Here is a 23507-nt window from a genome sequence, read left to right as displayed (position 1 = left end):
AGCACTGCTGCCTCACAGCACCAGGTACCTGCGTTTGATTCCATCCTTGGGTGACTGTATATGTGTGGATTTAGTCTGGGTGCTCCAATTTCCTCCCACAGTCCAAAGATTAGATTAGATTAGATTAGATTAGATTACTTACAGTGTGGAAACAGGCCCTTCGGCCCAACAAGTCCACACCGACCCGCCGAAGCGTAACCCACCCATACCCCCACATTTACCCCTTTACCTAACACTACGGGCAATTTAGCATGGCCAATTCACCTGACTTGCACATCTTTGGACTGTGGGAGGAAACCGGAGCCCCCGGAGGAAACCCACGCAGACACGGGGAGAACGTGCAAACTCCACACAGTCAGTCGCCTGAGGCGGGAATTGAACCCGGGTCTCTGGCGCTGCGAGGCAGCAGTGCTAACCACTGTGCCACCGTGCCGCCCACAAAGATATGCAGGTTAGGGGTATTGGCCAGACTAAATTGCCTCTACTATGCAGGCTAGGTGGATTAGCCATGGGGAAATGCAGGTTTGTGGAAGGGGGTGGGTCTGGGATGCTCTTCAGAGGGTCAGTGTTGTCTTGATGGGCTGAATGGCCTGCTTCCTTTCTGTGGTAGGTCATGTAGCTGAGTGGCAGCTTCAAATCTGGCTGTGTTTCTACTGTCCCTTCCACCTGCTGCATTGCCAATTATCCTATTCTGGTGACTCTGTTTTACAGGCACTGACATCAAAATTGGCAGACGGGGATTGATTATTCTGTGTGTATTCATTAGGTAAAACTTAAGGTAAAATTTAAATGCTTTCAAATATATTAATACATTGTGATTTACAAACTTTAAATGATGTTCATAATGGAATGTGTTGCTTAACTGCTGATGATGCTCAACATTATTCCACATCTATGTGTGTTGCAGCATCGGCCCATATGTTCAAAATATGGATCTGAAACCATGCACCGTTATGTCTTAACATAGTTTTAGTATGTTTTATGTTTTGGGTTCAGACTTGAATCCAGTTCACACACTTGTTGTTCGACATTCTAATTTATTCTACAATCCAGAAAATTCCAAAATTCAGAAATGCCTTGGTCACATGCTCTCCAGATTGAAGAAGTTGTCGTGTATTAGAAACAGCTTCTATGTGAATTAGAATTGTTTATCCAATAACTGGAATATCACACTTGACTTGTTTTGAGGACAAAAAAAAGTATAAATTAAAATAAAATAAAAGTAGAATATTGTTGCCAGTGGAAATCTGAGATACAGGCAGAAAATACTCTAAATGTTCAGCAGTTCAAACAGCATCTGTGGAAAGAGACAGAAAAATAACATTTGATCTTGTTTTAAATATAGATAAAATTAATGCTGTTGGATAGAACATTTAAGGTACCAACATATTTTAAGAGAACAATGTATGCATAACGTTTTTTGTAAATACTTTTGGACCAAGCTGACGATTTGACATGGTGTTTATATTCTAAGATTTTGATGAAACGTTATGCAATTTGAATAGATAGAACATTTTAACATGAGAGATTTTTGAAAAATGCAAAACTACTCTGAATAACACACGAGTAAAGCCATTGGTGAACTAAGAATGACATCACAGTATTTAACATTACTTGTGAACCAGATGGTTAGGACATTGCTCCCACTCTTATGTAGATCCCTGATTGTAGTGCATTCGGAATTTGTTGTCTGTAGCATTGCAAAATTATTTGTGATAACAAAAGTATATTTTATAACCGTTTTATATAGCACCTTTAACAGAGCAAAATAACCCAAGGCACTGCATAGCAATTTTGCCAAATAAAATTTGAAATGGAATCACCTAAGGATTTAGTAGGGTAGATGATCTAAAGCTTGATAAAAGCAGGTGCATTTCAAACAGCATTTTAAAACAGGAGAGGCAGAGAGGTGGAAGTGTTTAGGCAGTAAATTACAGAGTTTACAGCTGAGGCAGCTGGTGGCACATACAGCAGTGCTGCAGCCAGTGATGCCACAGAAGATCAAAGGGGCCAGAATTGGAGGCATGCAGATATTTTGGAAGTGTGTAGGACTAGAGGAGATAATGGAGATAAGAAAGGGCAATGGCATGCATGTATTTGAAAATCGGGATGAAATTTTTAAAATTGATGAGTTGCTCAGTGTGAGAGTCAATGTGAGTCAGCGAGAGAAAACTGGACCTGATGCAATTTAGCATAGAGATGATTAGAATAGTGATTGTTTGTTGGTAATAAAGGCACAAGTGTGGGGTTTCACCATGGGCTGCACAGTGGCTCAGTGGTTAGCATTACTGCCTCACAGCGCCAGGGATCTGGGTTTCATTCCAGCTTTGTGTGGCTGTGTTGATATTGCACATTCTCTCTGTATCTGCGTAGGTTCCCCTGGATGCTCCAATTTCCTCCCACAGTCCAAAGGTGTGCAGGTTGGGTGGATTGGTCATGATGAATCGCCCATAGTGTCCAGCGGTTTGCCAGCTAGGTGGATTTGCCACGGTAAAATGTGGGGTCAGCGGGTATAGTGAGGATCTGGTTCTGGGGAGTGCTCTTCAGAGGGTCGGTGAGACTCAATGGGCTGCATGGCCTATTTCTGCACTGTAAGGATTGTACGGCACATTGTATGAGGCAGTGATGGAGTTGAGTAATATTGGTGAAGTGGTGCAAATGGTGATGGTGCAAATCTGTATTTGAAAACTCATGTCAAGTTAAATATAATACCATAGTTGTGTGCATTCTCAGAGGCAGTTGTTAAGGAGGGGAATGAAGAAGGCAGTTAGGGAATCACTTTGTCACAGGGACTGAAGATAACTGCTTTCACCTCCCATGGCTTAGTTGGAACAAATTTCTGCTCATCTAGTACAGATTGTCAAACACTGGTGGTGTTGAAAGAGAATATGGTGCGTTGGGGTGTTGACAGCATGTATGCAAAAACTAATAATGTGCTTTGTGATAGTGTTACTTTGGGACAGGATGTTGATGAGAAATAGCAGAGGCCTGAGACAGATCCTTAAGAGGCAGGGTGCCTCTATTCCTGATGAAGGGCTTTTGCCCAAAGCATCGAGTTTCCTGCTCCTCGGAGCTGCCTAACCTGCTGTGCTTTTCCAGCACCATTCTAATCTAGACACTGGTTTCCAGCATCTGCAGTCCTTGTTCTTACTTACAGATCCTTAAGAGACATGATGCAATGTGTCGGAGCAGGAGGAGAAAGTACTGCATGCAATTCTTTGGCTATGACTGAATAAAGAAGAATGGAGCCATGTGAATACTGTTTCACACAGCTGGACAAAAGTGGAGCGGTATTGGAGGAACGTGGTGTGTCTGACTGTGACAAAGGCTGAAAACAAGTCGAGGAGGATGAGCAGGGATGGACGGTTTAGAACTGTCACAGTCACATAGCTGAGAGCTGTTTAGGTACAGTGACAGTGAAGAAACCTCATTGTACGTTCCCAAACATAAAGCTCTGCAAAAGATGAGCATGGATTTGAGGGCTGACAACAAATTCAAGGACTTTGAATAGGAAAGTTGTTGATGGGTAGTAATTTATAAGAATGCAGGTGTCAAAATATGACTCATGGAGAGTGGAGTGACGAAAGCAGATTTGACGGAACTGTAGGACAGTACTATGGCTAGAGAGAACCATTAACAACACCAGCTAACCTGGGAGTCAGGAGGAGAGCTGTACAATTAGCAGTTTCAAGGACATATAGTCAAGCAACCAAGATGTTAGTCTCCTGTGTAGGGAGAGAGACAGGATAATGAATTGAGATGGGGGTTGAAATTAGTGAGGATGAGCAGTCATTTGGTTCAGAGGCTGAGGCAAGAAAACAGTGAAAGTAGTTTGGTGAAAAAATATTTTGGGGTTTGGGTAGTTCGGAGAGAATGAGTCTTTTAAATGAGCAGTAAGAGAGATAAAAGAAGGTGAGATGCTCAAAGGAGGAAAATGTGTCAGATTGAGGACACACAATTGTGTTAACACATTTGGAATGCACACAATTACACATAAACTCCTGTATGAACATTGACTTACACTCATGTAAATATGTTTACCAACATAGACATATTCTGTACATTGTGGTGAAACAGCAAAGTAGCACACTGGGGCTGGTCATTCTACTGGTTTCTTTGCTGATGCCAAGTTGGTAAGATACAGGCTATAATTGTCTCCATGCCCACTCCCTTAATTCCAGCCAATTTCAAAATTTTAGACCCATTTCAAAAGCAGTTACGTAGTGCTATTCCCAGTTACATTGGGAAAACCACCTCAGTGGAAGTATGAAAATTATGGCTGGTGCTAGAATCAGGAGTAGCCTGTTGCCTTTGATGCAAACAAATAAAGTGTTTTGTTATGGTTGGAATACTTAACATTTTCAGTCTCTACCTTATGAAAATAAAAAGCTTTATGCAAAAGTTGATCAAAAGCAACCAAATTTAGTACTTCAGTTGTACTATGGAATTTAAGAATATTATATACCAGTTGATTAAATTTTAATTATAACTAATGATCATTTATGATGTGTTTTGTTTAACTTTACTCAAAGAGGAAAGTGTGCCTCTCCATAAATGTTTTGATAAGACAATTCCTTCAAGAAGCAAACTTCTTTAATTTCTCCCAAATGTCACAGTGACTACTTAGTAACAATGATTTAATAAAGATCGTTTTATTTTCTATAGCTTTATAAATATGAACCATGTGAATTTTGATAAGAGCAACAAAATATTACAGCAGTTATTTTCTAAAATGACAGTGATGCCATAAAAATTTAACCCATCAGTTTATTGTCCCTGGATTAGTTTATTAGTTTATTAGCTTAATTTTGGGCTAGGAATTAAGAATACTTAAAGTTCATGGGCAATCCAAAGGCAGTCATTCAACAATATGATATTTTAAAGAATATTCTTATTTCTAATTTCAACAGAAATGTTTAATGTTGGTGGAAAAATAAATATTACCTTCATAATTGTTGAAGGACACCAACATTTGTACTAATGCCTTGAATGACGGGCGATTTTGTGCTTTTCTGTTCCAGCACTGAAGCATTATTTCATACAATTTTCTTGGACATTCCTCAGGACAAGGCATTCGGTAATCTTTAGAAACCATGCTCACTACTTCTTGGTTGTTCATACCTGCAGCAAAGTGATTATTATTAAATAGATTAAAATTAAAAGTATATTTTCCTAATAATTTTCAGATGTGCAGATTTTGTACAACAAAACTGAAAGCCTACCTGGGTAAGGTGTTTTACCACGAGTGACTGTTTCATAAAGAAGAACACCAAAGGACCACACATCAGATTTCACAGAGAAATGACCAAATTCTACAGCTTCAGGGGCGGTCCATTTATATGGAATTGTAGTTGATTGAGACACATATACATCCTCCTAGATTTAAATAAAACAGTAGAATGTTACATATGAACAAGAACAGACCATTCAGCCTAGCTCTAATCCATAATTGAATTCTAGCCACTGAAAGTACATAACTTTATTATAATTGGATTCCATTGATGCCAAGCAGTATAATTTAAACATTAAATCAGTGATATAAAACTTCTCACACATGGATGTTGCATCATTTAAGTGCAAACATTGCTCAAGGGACATGGAATCTTGTAACAAATATATAGTATCACACTCTAAATGTTAATATTTCAGTGTCTGTTAAGTGAAATAAATTCCAGTAAACAATTTTGAAAACTTGTATTTTCCATGTTTAGTTGCTGATCTGATTTCCCATCTGAAACACTGCTCTTTGGCTCAAATTAGCAAGTAAGTCATCAATAACACACTCCAAAGTTTCTATTACAACAATTCAAAAAAATTTGCTTTGAAGTATTTTCTGCCTCTGTTAATGTTTTACCATCATTTTATGGCTGTTTACAGTAAAGTTAGCATCTAATTATCTGTAACATTAGTAGCCAGTGCATGTTGTGTACATCAAGGAAGTAAGGTTATTTGCAATTCCACTTTTCTACATTATGAGTAATTAAAACTTGCCTAATTGTTGAATCTGTGCAAAAAAGTCTAACAATGTCAAATTCTAGTTTTATAATATAAGTTCATGATCTCCAGAAAAAAAATGAAATGTGAAAGAAAGAATAAGTTAACAAACAAATATGCATTCTCAATATATACCATAACACTTTATAGCCAATCAATCACTTTTGAAGACACTTATAAAGTTTATTTTCTGACTATTTAGTTTCTAAACCAGTTATATGAATAATGAACGATTGATTGACACGGATATTTCTGAATTGATAATTATATGGAGTTGTTAGATGGCAGTAGCATTCAACAGCTTCCAGTTGAGTCTGTTTTCTGATCCAAAGAAGCTCGCTGCTCCCAAGCTGTTCCCATTTTGTTAACAACTTCTACCAACTTTTCAATAAGTGCCAAGTACAAGGATGGTTACATGTACAAAGACAGAGAGCCTTGACTGAACAAATGTCACTTACATCAACTATCAAAGAACAATGAAATAAAGAGCAAGAAGCATCTCTACAAATCTAGCAAAAAGACACATAAGGAAGGACGGATGGACGGACACACACACACACACACACACAGGCACACACAGTGTTAACAGAGGAGCAGAGACACTGAACTTATAACCATGAACGCAGATTCAGAACCTGTTATTTTAGTACCACAATAGAAAAAGTCTATCATCAGTAACATATCAATTGGACTTGAGACTGAGGAAGTGCATAAAATATTTAATGATAGCTAAAATATTATGAATTTTGTCTCTTTCAAAATAGGAGAACCAAGACAAAATTCATGTCCCTGGTATAAATGGGATGCAAGAACATGGTAAATGCCACAAAGCTGACATCCAAATGAACTTTATAAAGATGCATACAGTTACTACTTAATGTTTATTTACATTGATAACTTGGATCTAAAAATTCAATGGAAGTTGATAAAAGCTGCACAAAGCTGGGAAGGGTACTGAAATTGAAAGAGACAGCCAAATATTTATAGAATGACTTCAACAAAATATTTGAGCGAGCAGAACACTGACAAATGAAAATTTAAGATGAAAACTGTGAAGTATTGTACATGAAAAATATTGGTGATACGAGTGTGCTATTAATGGAAATATACAAATGACAGATTATTAACTTGAACTGGTCAACAAGGAGACTTAATAGAAACAATGATCAACATGTCCAAGCAGGACAAGTGTTATATGGAATCAAACTTTACAATTCACTGATCAAATGACACATCAGGTACTGTGTCCAGTTCTGACTGCAAAGAAGCAATGGGCTATACAAGTGCTCAGAAGAATCAAGGTAATAATATCTGGGGATCTCACACTTCAAAGGCTGCAGAAACTTTGGCTTTCAATCCTTAGAAGCGAGGATTAAGAAAGATGGTTTTATGAAAGCATGTTAAATATTTAAGGGAATGTCATATTTCTTTAAATTATCTTCATGAATGATGCAAAGGGACAAGCATTCACAAATCTTAAAAGATAATTTTAATACCAATATTAGGTAGATATTTATCATATGAAAATGAATAATTCTTAGAATCAATTTCTGGTCCTAAGCTTTGAAATCACTTAAGAAACAAATTTAGGTGAACATAGTATGATGCAGGGTATTACTGATCTTGCTGATCCTTAAGCATCTTGTGATGAAGCAGAAAATTCCAGAAGGTACTAAGAATTCACGATGTGAAACAGATCAAAGATCAACTCTGTTGCATGCTTTTGAATTGAATGTAATTAGTTTTATAGCCATTTCTGTTTTAATGGTCTACTCATGCTCATTATAGTCTAAACTCTAGAGGAGATCAACAAGTCAGATATCCTTTTTCTAACATGATTAAATTTAGCATTATGCACAAAAGATCCGAAAGGAAAATAGTATTACCTTTACCAAACGGGCTAATCCAAAGTCAGCAATTTTGCAAATGCAGTTTTCTCCAACAAGTACATTCCTTGCAGCCAAATCTCGATGGATATAGTTTTGGGATTCCAAATATGACATTCCCTCTGCTACTTGGACAGTCATGTCAAGTAGTTGGTCCATATTTAAATATGATCCTTCTTTGCCTAATGTTCATTAAAATGAACAGCAATAAGGTTGAAGAGAAAATAAAAATTGAGTTTGACAAAAAATATAACTTTATTGATTCACATTTTGTATAATTCTCTCCATCAGTAAAGTTTACATCTGAATATGCTACTTATTCAAGCAACATATCTCTTATTATTTCATGGATGTGTGTGACAATAATGACCTTGTACTACATTTCTGCACACATTAAGCATTTATACATAATATTGAAAAATGTAATTAAAGCAGACACTGTTATAATTTACCAAATTTTAGAGACTGGTTGGCTTTGGAATTAAAATAATTCAAAATTAAATATATCAGTTGAGAGTCTCCCAAGAGAACTTTCATCCATTTGACCTTTCTCAACTGTGTAAAATCAAAGCTACAAATGGCAATTAAATTTATAAATATGGAATGATATCAGCACAGAAAGAAGTCATTCAAGTGATTGTGCCTATACAGGCTCTTTGAATGAGTTACCCAATTAGTACTGTGAGTATAAGTTGTTTTAGTGAGACTGAATTACTTTCAGTAAGTATCGGAGTTAAGGAAGGAGTACATTATGACCCCTCAGAGGAGATCTAACAAAAGCAAAGTTCAAGAGTTCCAACAATCAAAGTCAAAATTGGATCAAAGGTAGATAACAAGAAGATTAGCTGGGTGGCCAAAGGCATTCTTGCTGTTTGAAATACTTACTAATGCCCTTATAGGAATTGGAAGTAAATTAGCTGCAGACATGATGCTGCAAGTGAAAATATTTCAAAGACAGGTTGAGAAATAATTTTAAGATTTTAATGCACAATGTTTAGGGGTGAACCTGGAGATGAATTATTTGATTTTGCAGGCACACTTTCAAATTATATTAGGCAGCCTTGTGGCTGTTTTGCTATAAGACGGTTTGTGGACACTCAAAAGCATTTAGTCAAATTTTGAAGTTAAAAACAGAAAATGCTAGAAGGTCAGATAGCATCTGTGGACATAGAAAAGCAAAGTTAATGTTTTAGATTAATGATCATTCATCAGACCTAAAAAATAACTCTACTCCTCTACCCACAGATGCTAATCTGAAAGTTTCCAACAATTTTTGTTTTTATTTCAGATTTTCAGAGTGTGTCCCATTTTGCTTCTGTTACAGAGTGCTGAATTTTCCCATTTTCCTCTCCTCTGTCTACACGAAAAAGCACTGTAGCTGGCAACCTGTAAGGACTAAAGACCTGTGCACTAAGAAAGCAATGTGACTCACACAGAGGTTGGCAGCCCGTAAGATAGTATTGAAGTTAGCATGCAATGTTAAGTGGACAGAAGTTGACAGCCTCCAAGCACTCAGAAATCAAGCTAAGAGCCATAAGATGCATGTATCTATATCAGCTCAAAGGCATCCTATTTTGGTGCAGGAGAAGCATATTTGCCCCTGCATACTAAGTGACATGGCAGAAGCATGCAAATCATAGGTGTCCATTAGCTCCAATGTGAAGTGTTGAAGGTGTCTGACTTGCTTCAAGAACAGTCAAGATGATTCAACGAGGATAACTGTTTGCTGATGCCAGTTTGTGTGGTTGAAAGATTAAGAAGGATTGTCACCACACAGGAACATGCAGGGTTACCTGATGAAGCAGTTGAATGATGACTGGGACAAGAATTCAACAGGTTTCAGATATCAGGTAACCATTCTAACCAATACATCAAGCTTTTGAGCCATCATGTTTCTCAGTGGAGGAGAGGAATATTGGAAGCAAGACCAAAGTCGGGTGCATTTGATGGGAACAAAAAGGTAGTCAATACTCTTGGGATAGATTCTGAACTTGTTATTTAAGCTCTGAGGGGTAAATCAGATTAATTTTATCAACCATCAAGAATTTGATTTTGTTATTCGCACTCAATTTTGCTACCTTTCTCGGCATTATACTTGCAGCACTAAGGAGGCAGAAATTCTACCCAATGTCACTTTTCTGGTTGGCAAGAGATAGTATAAACTGCTTCAGGGCTCACAGAACTACAAAAATTAAAGCCTTCCCTTTTTGTCCTTTGAGTAATAATCTTCAATATGGTCTCTTGTAATGAAGTAATGAGCAACACAAACAACCTTCCACAATTTATCTTCTTGTAAGCTGTCAGAATTTTAAAGACCATGTCAGACGTGAAAAAAATCCCTAATTTTCCAAGCTGTAGCTATAATCTGAAATTTCACGGGTTGATCTTTGTAAATAAGGTGCTTTCTGAGAACTTTGTTCTCCTGATAATAGTATCCTTTAACAGCATTCTTTACGTTAGTGATAGTGCTTTTATACTTCTGCAGTGGTCATTTCAGCAAAAGTGTTTATTGTTATCTTGAAAGTTGTATGTTGCCATCTTTCAAGTAGTTTGTGTCATTCTCCTTGATGACAATGTTGTCTGGTTTGCTTCAGCCCTTTTGGAGGTATCAATATCAAATCAAAAAAGGTCTTCAACAAAAGAATGACCAATGACAAGAGAATATTTTAATATCCCAACATAAAAATGAAAAAGCTGCACCATGATTGTAATTGTAATTCAAAATTCCCAGAGCACAATTTCATTTGCAGCTCCAACCTCGATGGCTGAATTTGAAGAAGGACTCTCATTGCTCAACATTCAACAGCACACTCAAAATAAATCCAAAATACCGAACAGGTAATAATATCAAAGATGTCTACTCAACTTCGTAAATAGTTTAGCAAACTGCCATTTTTCATTAGCTCAGTTACAATGTAATAAGGATCTGTTGTTGTGCATACTGCATAAAGAGACATTATATATGGATGATGCAACCTCTTCATAACCTGCGTCTCTGCCTGGAAGTCTTTCTGATTCATTACATCTGGAGGAAAATATAAAAATAGATTTGATGACACATTAGCATTTTTGTTTACTACATTTTTACTGGTCGTATGTTATGTTCATAAAACTTTCCACCAGTTTTTGGTCAAATAGTTAAATGCAATGATTTCTTTTGAGAAGCTTAAATAGATTTTATTTTAGCCTATGAGAGCTGTAACACCATCTTTTTGAGAAAGGAAACAAAGACCCTCCATTAGTGTAATGCAGAAGTAAAATTTAGAACAATATGGACTGAAAGCACTGCTAGGGAAGATACCATCTGTCTTTAATTTCTAATATAATCTTTGTAAATATGATAATGGTGTTATAAAAGGTATTGAGGGAAATCTCTCTTGTTATTGCTGTGTGGTAACTAAAACTTGGGAAAGCATGAAACAACTCTTTTGTTCTTTCTCTATCTTTTCTGGAACTGGAAAACTGTTGCAAGGAGCATCATTATCTAATTTGGAAGACTGCCTCCAGTGTGCTAACCCATCAACAGAATGGGATATTATTAAACATGTGATAGCCTTATTGTGCTAACTGGTTAACCTGTGACCTAGACATAGAGTTTAGTCTAAACTAATGCTGAATACTTTCCATTGACTTTGCTATTTGAACAAAATATCAATTTACAATAAGAAGAGCAAAGCTGAAGTGCATTGTTTCCTTTGTCGCCTCATGTTTAATTCTGTCAGGTTATTAATATACAGCATTCATGAATGTATCACATACTCTTAATGTTGGATATTCAAACACTGTTTTTCTAATAAGGGAATGTTATTTCATGATTTATAGAGTCATTGAGATCTACAGCATTGAAACAGACCCTTCAGTCCATCTTGTTCATGCCCACCAGATGTCATAAATTAATCTAGTTCCATTTGCCAGCATTTGGACCATATCCCTCTAAACCCTTCCTATTCATATACAGTACCATCCAGATGTCTTTTAAATGTTGTAATTGTATCAGTCTCCACCACTTCCTCTGACAGTTCATTCCATACACGCACCACCCTCTGTGTGAAAAAAATGCCCATTACATCCCTTTTATATCTTTCCCCTCTCACCCTAAATCTATGTCTTCTAGTTCTGGACTACACCACCTCAGGGAAAAGACCTATCCATGCCCTCATGATTTTATAAGCTTCTACAAGGTCACCTTTGGAGCCTCCGATGCTCTAAGGAAAACAGCCACAACCTATTCAGCCTCTCCCTGTAGCTCAAACCTTCTAATCCTGCAACATCCTTGTAAATCTTTTATGAACCCTTTCAAGTTTCACAACATCCTTCCTATAAGAGAGAGATCAGAACTGATTGATTTCCTTTCCAAAGTTATTTTTGCAAGAAGTTATTACACTCTGTGTTGGTTACATGCATCTTTGTAGGCAATAGGTAATGTTAATATTGACAAAGTTTGAACTAATTCATGTATTAAAGTTCATTCAAGTCAAATAAGACCATAAGACCATAAGACATAGGAATGGAAGTAAGGCCATTCAGTCCATCGAGTCCACTGTGCCATTTAAGTCATGGCTGATGGGCATTTCAACTCCACTTACCCGCAGTTTCCCCATAGCCCTTAATTCCTTGCGAGATCAAGAATTTCTCAATCTCTGTCTTGAAGACACTGAATGTCCCAGCCTCCACTGCGCTCTGTGGCAATGAATTCTACAGGCCCACCACTCTCTGACTGAAGAAATGTCTCCTAATTTCCATTCTAAATTGACCCCTCTAATTTTAAGGTGGTGCCCACGGGTCCTGGTTTCCTCGCCTAATGGAAACAACTTCTAAGCCATGCATTATCTTGTAAGTTTCTATTAGATCTCCCCCCAACTTCTAAACTGTAATGAATACAATCCCAGGATCCTCAGCCATTCATTGTACGTCAGGCCTACCATTCCAGGGATCATCTGTGAATCTCCACTGGACACACTCCAGTGCCAGTATGTCCTTTCTGAGGTGTGGGGCCCAAAATTGGACACAGTATTCTAAATGGGGCCTAACTAGAGCTTTATAAAGTCTCAGAAGCATATCGCTGCTTTGATATTCCAACCCTCCTGAGATAAATGACAACACTACATTTGCATTCTTAATCACAGACTCAACCTGCAAGTTAACCTTGAGAGAATCCTGGACTAGCACTCTGAGATCCCTTTGTACTTTGGCTTTATGAATTTTCTCACCGTTTAGAAAATAGTCCATGCCAGTATTCTTTTTTCCAAATTGCAAGACCCCGCATTTGTGCACGTTGAATTTCATCAGCCATTTCCTGGACCAGTCTCCTGAACTGTCTAAACCTTTCTGCAGCCTCCCCATCTTCTCAGTACTATCTGCCTGTCTGCCCATCTTTGTATCATCAGTGAACTTTGCCAGAATGCCCCAGTCCCTTCATCCAGATCATTAATATATAAAGTGAACAGCTGCGGCCCCAACACTAAACCCTGTGGGACACCACTTGTCACTGGCTGCCATTCCAAAAAAGAACCTTTTATTCCAATTCTCTGCCTTCTGTCAGACAGCCAATACCCAATCCATGCCAATAGCTCACCTCGAGCACCATGGGCCCTCACCTTACACAGCAGCCTCCCATGAGGCACCTTATCAAAGGCCTTTTGGAAGTCTATATAGATAACATTCACTGGGTTTCCCTGGTCTAACCCACTTGTTACCTCTTCAAAGAATTCTAACAGGTTTGTCAGGCGCAACCTTCCCTTACTAAATCCATGCTGACTTGTTCTAATCCGGCCCGGCCCTTCCAAGAATTTAGAAATTTCATCCTTAACGATGGATTCTGGAATTTTACCAACAACTGAGGTTCAGCTAATCGGCCTATAATTTTCAATATTTTGTCTTGATCCTTTCTTGAACAAAGGGGTTATAACAGCAATTTTCCAATCATCTGGGACTTTCCTTGACTCCAGTGACTTTTTAAACATCACAACCAATGCCTCAGCTATTTCCTCAGCCACCTTTCTCAGAACTCTATGACGTAGCCCATCGGGGCCAGGAGATTTATAAATTTTTAGACCTTCTAGCTTTACTAGTACTTTCTCTTGTGTAATGCCTATCATACTCAATTCTGCCCCCCACTCTCCTTATTTGTACACATTCTACAAATGTTTGCACACTATAAAGGCATTCGGAAAATTTGTAGTTGCTAAATTATGCAGAAATGCTGCACTGACAATGAAGTGGTACGACTCAGGGTAATCTCTCCTGCTTAATTTAAAACTAACCACACAGATAAGATTTATCCCGTGCAGTAATCTGTAAAAATTTGAGTGGCCAAGAACCATGTGAAGTAGAACAAACAACTTTATTTCTTAAAGTATAACAGAGAATAATTAACTAACCACTATTTACAATTTCTTTCTCTAACCTATCTTTTACCTTCCTTTCTATAATACTAGTCTGATAAAACCCCAAATTAATATTTACAAAACAACACTTCTTATCTCAAAACCAGGCAGCCGAAGGTTCTTGTCTTCGGATCTTCCTGTGTTTTCTATTCTCCTTGTTAGAAATTCCTGCACCATGGGTTACTGATCAAAAAGGTACTTTTAAAAAAGATATTTTTTCAAGCAGTCTATTACATTCTAGGACTTAGCAGTTCTCCTCTTAATTGTTAGATATCCCCCTGGTCCTACACGCCAGAGCATTGGATTGTCAATATACTCAATTCAAACTGGATTGGAGTTTGATATTTTTCTGGGTATAATTTAAACTGATTGGCCGAATTCGAATTTGTTTCTGTCTCCAGGCAATGAGCTAATCGAGTTGTTGGACCGAGTGTTACATTGTTACCTTATTGAGAACACTTGGTGCTGTGACTGGTAGTTCTGCTGCTTTTAACTCTCATAGAGGTACACCCACATCTTCATAACTGAAGTATTATTAAGGATATAGCAAGTAACATTTTGCAAGTGAAAAAATGTCAGTGTTATGCAAATTAACCAGTATATTCCATTATGAAAAAGTTTGTCAGAATGAAGTGCCTGGAGTGTGGAGATTGGACAGGATTCAAAATACCCAAAGGGATATGTAAGTATATGCCATCTTCTATGATATTGATTGATCTGGCGGGCATAATTTAACTTGAGAAGTAAATGTGGAAGCAAACACCAGAACATATTAAAAAATATGGAAGCAGGGCATATGAATTAACGGAGGAATAAATTTAAGTTGCTATTGAAATGAGAGAAGATAGCTGAATGTCCTCTTGAGTTACCTCCAGATCTGAATTGGTCATAGAGACATAGAGTCATAGAGATGTACAGCATGGAAACAGGCCCTCCGGTCCAACCCGTCCATGCCGACCAGATACCCCAACCCAATCTAGTCCCACCTGCCAGCACCCGGCCCATATCCCTCCAAACCCTTCCAACTCATATATTCATCCAAATGCCTCTTAAATGTTGCAATTGTACCAGCCTCCACCACTTCCCCTGGCAGCTCATTCCATACACATACCACCCTCTGCGTGAAAACGTTGCCCCTTAGGTCTCTTTTATATCTTTCCCCTCTCACCCTAAACCTATGCCCTCTAGTTCTGGACTCCCTGACCCCAGGGAAAAGACTTTGTCTATTTATCCTATCCATGCCCCTCATAATTTTGTAAACCTCTAAAAGGTCACTCCTCAGCCTCTGACGCTCCAGGGAAAACAGCCCCAGCCTGTTCAGCCTCTCCCTACAGCTCAGATCCTCCAACCCTGGCAATATCCTTGTAAATCTTTTCTGAACCCTTTCAAGTTTCACAACATCTTTCCGATAGGAAGGAGACCAGAATTGCACGCAATATTCCAACAGCGGCCTAAGTTTTACATTGGGAAACATTAACAATTAAGATGCACATTGGACATTTGCCTCCTGATCTATATGATGATTAAGTTAAAACAGTGCTTTTTTAGGTCAAAAAGGTCAGGTGGAAATACATTTAAATTGTTCCCATCAGAAATGGCATTCTTGATCATGTTGCACCACATTCAAACTCTCTGATTAGTAAATGTTTTGCCACTGATTGAAGTTGCCGAGAATAACCCTCTTGGATACTGAGTCTTTTTTGAAATTTACACATTGGTTTATTCTGAATTTCTTTATTGAGTGCATGGCAACATCAGTGGCATTCACAATGAAAATATTAGTTACAGAAACACAATAAACTGGCCCTCAGTAATTCACTTCCATTGCTACTGGGTCCAATGGAAATGGTTATAGGCAAAAATTAGAAATGGACTCTCGACCTTATACTCAGACACCATCTGTGGCTAAAATAATTTAGTGAGTATCTGCTGTAAATATTTGTGGAATAGCTAGAAAGCAACAGTTGTGTGTCATCAAGAGATAGCAGGTTCTTTGAACTCAGTGTGTGGAGACTTGCTGGATAAAGAAGATTTATAACACTGGCAGTTATGCGTTAGGGATAGTTTCAGGACCATGAAATGACTATTTAGTATTTCTTGTAGAAGCTTGTTTGTGAACTCACTGTATATTTTTAACCTCCACTGAAAAAAAAACCTTCTAGCGAAGCTAATCGACAAGTAACACATAAAACTTAATGAGAAATAGGTAAGCATATTGAACACATGCAAATATTATTCCACAACTGAACAAAATCGGGTTCACCATTCATAGAATCCTTACAGTGTGGAAATAGGCCCTTCGACCCAACAAGTCCCACTGACCTTCCAAAGAGTAACCTACCCAGAACCATTCTCCTATATTTACCCCTGGCTAATGCACCTAACCTACATATCCATGAACACTATGGGCAATTTAGCATGGTTAATTCACCAAACATGCACGTCTTTGGATTGTGGGAAGAAACTGGAGCATTGGGGAAAACCCGCACAGACAATGGGAGAACGTGCAAACTCCACACAGACAGTTGCTGAAGACTGGAATTGAACCTGGGTCCCTGGCACTGTGTGGCACCACTGAGCCACCGTGCCTCTCTATGGAATAGAAAAACAGTGGTAGGTGTTCAAAAGCCAAAAGTGACCTCTGAGATATTTCTGGGCAGCACCGTGCCATATTGGTTAGCACTGCTGCCTCACAGCATAAGGGACCTGGGTTCGATTCCACCCTTGAGTGACTGTGTGAGTTTCCTCTGGGTGCTCTGGTTTCCTCCCACAGTCCAAAGATATGCAGGTTAGGTGAATTGGCCATGCTAAATTGCCAAGGAGAAAGTGAGGACTGCAGATGCTGGAGATCAGAACTGAAAAATGTGTTGCTGGAAAAGCGCAGCAGGTCAGGCAGCATCCAAGGAGCAGGAGAATCGACGTTTTGGGCATAAGCCCTTCTTCAGGAATGAGGAAGGTGTGCCAAGCAGGCCAAGATAAAAGGTAGGGAGGAGGGACTTGGGGAGGGGCGGTGGAAATGCGATAGGTGGAAGGAGGTTAAGGTGAGGGTGATAGGCCGGAGAGGGGGTGGGGGCGGAGAGGTCGGGAAGAAGATTGCAGGTCAAGAAGGTGGTGCTGAGTCCGAGGGTTGGGACTGCGATAAGGGGGGGGAGGGGAGATGAGGCAGCTGGAGAAATCTACATTCATCCCTTGTGGTTGGAGGGTTCCTAGGCGGAAGATGAGGCGCTCTTCCTCCAGGCGTCGTGTTGCCATGGTCTGGCGATGGAGGAGGCCAAGGACCTGTACATTGGGGAGACAGGCCACCTACTTGCGGAACGTTTCAGAGATCACCTCTGGGACACCTGGACCAACCAACCCAACCGCCCCGTGGCTGAACACTTTAACTCCCCCTCCCACTCCACCAAGGACATGCAGTCCTTGGCCTCCTCCATCGCCAGACCATGGCAACACGACACCTGGAGGAAGAGTGCCTCATCTTCCGCCTAGGAACCCTCCAACCACAAGGGATGAATGTAGATTTCTCCAGCTTCCTCATTTCCCCTCCCCCACCTTATCTCAGTCCCAACCCTCGGACTCAGCACCGCCTTCTTGACCTGCAATCTTCTTCCTGACCTCTCCGCCCCCACCCCCTCTCCGGCCTATCACCCTCACCTTAACCTCCTTCCACCTATCGCATTCCCAATGCCCCTCCCCCAAGTCCCTCCTCCCTACCTTTTATCTTAGCCTGCTTGGCACACCTTCCTCATTCCTGAAGAAGAGCTTATGCCCGAAATGTCGATTCTCCTGCTCCTTGGATGCTGCCTGACCTGCTGCGCTTTTCCAGCAACACATTTTTCATGCTATATTGCCCCATAGTGTCCAGGGATTTACAGAGTAAGTGGATTAGTTATGGGAAATGCAAGGATACAGTGATAGGGTAGAGGGCTGGGTCCAGGTGGATTGGTCTTCAGAGGGTTAGGGGTGTGGATTCGAAGTGCTGTATGGCCCTATTCCAAACTGTAGGGATTCTACTCTATGGTTCCTTGCGTACCTGGATTTCTCTATAACAACTGTTACTCATGGTGATTTACAAATTAATGACTGAAGATCAAGTGCTATTTCTGAATTCTAATATTTCAGGTTAACCAAGATAATTTTACTAATTTCTTCCTTATCATATCCTTGTAGCTGAGTTCTCAGTTTCCTGTGCTAGAGGTAGTTATTGTGGCTTCTATGGCCTCATTCCTAGAATACCTTCTCCATCTGGTTTATTTCATTGGCAGTTGCACAAATGCTCTGCATTATTCACTTTGCTCATTGATCAGAGAAGAAGTTCCAAAACTGTCCTAACTGATCTCACAGGGAGAATTTTACCTTTGATGGGCATGGGAGACCAATCTGACATCATCGTGCTGCCATGCCACTTTGCCAGTGAGGGGAAAGCTGGGTAAACACGCCATCTTGTTTGGAGCCTAATTAAGTTATGTAAACGGTCAATTAAGAGTCTCTTATCATATCTGCTGGGGCTTCTCATTAATTATTTAAACAAGGCATTGACAAATTAAATCAGCTTTTCGAAATATTTCCTTTGGTGATTGTTAATCATTTTTGGAGGGGCAAGAATGGTTTGTGCAGGTCTAATCATACATAAGTAATCTGTTGGCACTTACTAATAAAATTAGATCATACATTTTTTCAGCAAAAACATGCAAATAGATATATGAGTTTTTCCTTTTTGAAGCAATGAAATTTTAATTTATTAAAATATCCAATGGACAAGCGTTTAGTGACTATTTTACTTTAAATTAATTTGAAATATTAGACGAATATCTTTCAGGTAACACAGAGCGCAGGAGGCCAGAAAAATGAAAGATCTCACAGCCTTCAAAATCAGTATAATTGTTCAAGACAAAGAATAAACTTAGCTAAAAACCAATAACATTGTTAAATATCATTCCAGTGTACAAATCAATTGATATTAGAGTTTTAAGCAACTCTCCCAAGGCAGCTAGGAGTGCCCAATCGATAGTAATGATCAGGATCTATGTACTAATGAGGAAACAAAACCCAGGTCTACAAAATTCAAATAAGAGTAACACAAAAATACCTACATTAGCACAAATAAGGCAATGTTGCCTAAACTATAAGATATGAACTGATGGCCTCAGAGAGACTCTTGGGTGGCTCAGTGGTTAGCACTGCTGCCTCACATCGCCAGGGACCTGGGTTTGATTCCCACCTTGGGTGACTGTCTGTGTGGAGTTTGCATATTCCCCTGGTGTCTGTGTTGGTTTCCTCCCACAATCCAAAGATGTGCAGGTCAGGTGAATTGGTCATGCTAAATTGCCCATAGTGTTAGGTGCATTAGACAGGGTTAAATATAGGGTAGAGGAATGGGTCTGATGGGTTACTCTTCGGAGGGTTGGTGTGGACTTGTTGGGCCAAATAGTCTATTTCCATACTGTAGGGAGTCTAACCTAAAGACACCTGTCCTAACTGAACAAATCAATTTCATGTTCAAACTTGCTTCAGGGACATTCTTACCAACATGGACCATTTTGATAGCGACTTGAATGGTTTTATTCCAATATCCAGCATATACTTCTCCAAAATGTCCAGATCCCAATTTCTTTGTGAGTGTGAATTCTTTCCTTGGTCGCTCCCAGTCATCCATAGTCAAATAGGACAAATCTCTTATATTTGGTCGATGTTTCTTCAAATATAAAGCACATGTAAGATTGGAGTAAATGTTTCCTTCAAGTGTTGAAACGTATTGATTGTCAAAATAAAAATAGATATTTAATTCCTCAGCAATCATTTGGTTAACATTTTCATGAGCTAATTGGGATATATTTCTGCTTGCAACAGTTCCTGAAAGAGCACATATATGAACATTCTAGGTCCCTCTCTATTTCATTGCAAAATCTGTCCATTTAAATTGGTCAGAAGCAATGGCTGGGCATGAAAAAAATGCACATTGAAATTCAACATTTATGAAGGAATACTTTTATTTGCAAAATAATGACAAATACTTTATTTAATCAATGTGTTAACAGTCTATGCAATGGTTTTTTTGCAGACAACTACCCTCATCATCGTCATAGATACCAGGAGCAAGGAGAATAAACTGACTTTCAGCTTCATGCTGCTCATTTGCAATTTTACTGGAATCTCAGATCTGGTGATAACAGCTTCAACTTTAGGTTAATAGGATGTGGATTCAGGTGTCTTCCCAGTCTGTTGACTTATTTTGGTGACTAATTCAGCATCACAAAATAATTCTACATTCTTGAAGGTGATTTCTTTCAGTTGAGAAACTAAACCGAAGTGTCTGCTAAATTGAATATTAAAAATTTGCTGGCACTTCACAACAAGAAAGTTTTACTCACAAAACAATCTTAGCAACAACCAGGGTTTGGATTATGCAAGAAATTTTGCACAGGTATTCCTTTCTAATCTTCTCAGAACTGAAATGAAGTGGCCTACTTTTTATCCAGTGCACTGGATATTAGCTGTGCTTGCTTATATGTAGGATTGCATGGATCTAACAAAATAGAACTTGAAAAATGTGAAATGGAAATGAATCGAGTGTGATGCAATGAGATGGAGCCCAGTCTGTCTAGAGCAAAATCAGGGGCAACACATGTGCAATTTCCTGATGCAATCAGAAATTTTTACCCACAATATCAGGTGGCTCAAATGTTTTATATGAAGAAAAGGTTAACTTGCTTTTATCCACAGCAAAGTGATTTTCCCACTTTTTTTCTTACAACTAAAGCCGTATGCTGTTCTCCGACTTGAAACAAAAAGCTTGAAGATTAAAGAAGATATATCTTGATAGGTTTCACTTAAAATTAACTTACTTTCTGAAAAGGTGTAGTTAGTAGGAGGTTTGATCGAAGATAACTTAATTTGTAGTATTCCACAAGTTCTTTAAGACTGGAAAATTGCTTGTTTGTATTCAGGCAAAACGTCCCAGCTTTATTTTGCATGATTCGATAGTGTCTTATAATGTCACCATCTCGTACTGAGGAAGAAAGGATAAAATGGGAATGCTGTATGACATAGTAAGTCAAAGAGGATTATGAGAACTTGTTCAGGTAGTTTAACGTAACTCATCAGAATTCCAAAAACCAAAATAAATGAAAACATTTCTTTGGTTACAGGCATGCAGAGTTCTAGATACAAATTCTAAATAAGCCCTCCCTTTTTCTTACTCCATGGATTGAGACAAAATAACTGAACCAGTGGATAAAACAAAAGAATAGTGTTAGGAAACAAAGTTGAAAAGTTGTTTGCATTTCAATCAACAAGTGAAACAAATTTGCAAAGTTTCTATTGAGGAGAAAGTGAGGACTGCAAATGCTGGAGATCAGAGTGGAAAATGTGTTGCTGGAAAAGCGCAGCAGGTCAGGCAGCATCCAAGGAGCAGGAGAATCGATGTTTCGGGCATGAGCCCTTCTTCAGGAATGAGGAATGTGTGTCCAGCAGGCTAAGATAAAAGGTAGGGAGGAGGGACTTGGGGGAGGGGCGTTGGAAATGCGATAGGTGGAAGGAGGTCAAGGTGAGGGTGATAGGCCGGAGAGGGGGTGGGGGCAGAGAGGGCAGGAAGAAGATTGCAGGTTAGGAAGGCGGTGCTGAGTTCGAAGGTTGGGACTGAGACAAGGTGGGGGGAGGGCAAATGAGGAAGCTGGAGAAATCTGAGTTCAATCCTTGTGGTTGGAGGGTTCCCAGGCGGAAGATGAGGCGCTCTTCCTCCAGCTGTCGTGTTGCTATGGTCTGGCGATGGAGGAGTCCAAGGACCTGCATGTCCTTGGTGGAGTGGGAGGGGGAGTTGAAGTGTTGAGCCATGGGGTGGTTGGGTTGGTTGGTCCGGGTGTCCCAGAGGTGTTCTCTGAAACGTTCCGGAAGTAGGCGGCCTGAGTCCCCAATATAGAGGAGGCCACATCGGATTCAGCGGATGCAGTAAATGATGTGTGTGGAGATGCAAGTGAATTTGTGGCGGATATGGAAGGATCCCTTGGGGCCTTGGAGGGAAGTAAGGTGGGAGGTGTGGGCGCAAGTTTTGCATTTCTTGCGGTCGCAGGGGAAGGTGACGGGAGTGGAGGTTGAGTTGGTGGGGGGTGTGGACCTGCCGAGGGAGTCACGGAGGGAGTGGTCTTTTCGGAACGTTGATAGGGGAGGGGAGGGAAATATATCCCTGGTGGTGGGGTCCGTTTGGAGGTGGCGGAAATGACGACGGATGATACGATGTATATGGAGGTTGGTGGGGTGGTAGGTGAGGACCAGTGGGGTTCTGTCCTGGTGGTGATTGGAGGGGCGGGGCTTAAGGGCGGAGGAGCAGGAAGTGGAGGAGATGCGGTGGAGGGCATCATCGATCACGTCTAGGGGGAAATTGCGGTCATTGAAGAAGGAGGCCATCTGGGTTGTACGGTAGTGGAACTGGTCCTCCTGGGAGCAGATGCGGCGGAGACGAAGGAATTGGGAATATGGGATGGCACTTTTACAAGGGGGCAGGGTTGGAGGAGGTGTAGTCTAGGTAGCTGTGGGAGTCGGTCGGTTTATAGTAAATGTCTGTGTTGATTCGGTCATCCGAGATAGAACTCCCCTCCCCTATCAGCGTTTCAAAAAGACCACTCCCTCCGTGACTCCCTCGGCAGGTCCACACCCCCCACCAACCCAACCTCCACTCCCGGCACCTTCCCCTGCAACTGCAAGAAATGCAAAACTTGCACCCACACCTCCCCCCCTACTTCCCTTCAAGGCCCCAAGGGATCCTTCCATATCCACCACAAATTCACCTGCACCTCCATACACATAATTTACTGCATCCGCTGCATCCGCTGTGGCCTCCTCTATATTGGGGAGACAGGCTGCCTACTTGCGGAACATTTCAGAGAACACCTCTGGGACACCCGGACCAACCAACCCAACCACCCCGTGGCTCAACACTTCAACTCCCCCTCCCACTCCACCAAGGACGTGCAGGTCCTTGGACTCCTCCATCGCCAGACCATAGCAACACGACGGCTGGAGGAAGAGCGCCTCATCTTCCGCCTAGGAACCCTCCAACCACAAGGGATGAACTCAGATTTCTCCAGTTTCCTCATTTCCCCATCCCCTACCTTGTCTCAGTCCCAACCCTCGAACTCAGCACCGCCTTCCTAACCTGCAATCTTCTTCCTGCCCTTTTTCCCCCCCCTCCCCACTCCGGCCTATCACCCTCACCTTGACCTCCTTCCACCTGTCGCATTTCCAACGC

The 23507-nt window shown here is 40.2% G+C and overlaps 1 protein-coding gene across 2 annotated transcripts in view; it reads right to left on the bottom strand.

Moving 5' to 3' along the window:
• Window positions 1–385: 385 nt before the first annotated feature.
• Window positions 386–23507, bottom strand: part of LOC122560147 (protein-tyrosine kinase 6-like) — a 33133-nt gene continuing 10011 nt past the window's right edge. The window contains exons 3-9 of one of the 2 annotated variants that reach the window (XM_043710456.2): window positions 21109–21272; window positions 19790–19958; window positions 10747–10905; window positions 7881–8062; window positions 5223–5376; window positions 4945–5121; window positions 386–1297 (exon numbers count right to left, since the gene is read on the bottom strand). In XM_043710456.2, coding sequence (XP_043566391.2) covers window positions 1287–1297; window positions 4945–5121; window positions 5223–5376; window positions 7881–8062; window positions 10747–10905; window positions 19790–19958; window positions 21109–21272 — 1016 coding nt within the window. In that variant the 3' untranslated portion in view covers window positions 386–1286. The remainder of the gene's footprint in view (window positions 1298–4944; window positions 5122–5222; window positions 5377–7880; window positions 8063–10746; window positions 10906–19789; window positions 19959–21108; window positions 21273–23507) is intronic. The other variant, XM_087994863.1, reaches the window with a different exon arrangement.

The sequence above is a fragment of the Chiloscyllium plagiosum genome, unplaced genomic scaffold (genome assembly GCF_037043375.1).
Source record: "Chiloscyllium plagiosum isolate Xiang-an unplaced genomic scaffold, Cpla_swu_hap1 HiC_scaffold_15, whole genome shotgun sequence".
Classification (NCBI taxonomy): domain Eukaryota; kingdom Metazoa; phylum Chordata; class Chondrichthyes; order Orectolobiformes; family Hemiscylliidae; genus Chiloscyllium; species Chiloscyllium plagiosum.
Note: the sequence above shows the minus strand (reverse complement) of the source record. Positions and strands in the feature narration are given on the sequence as shown.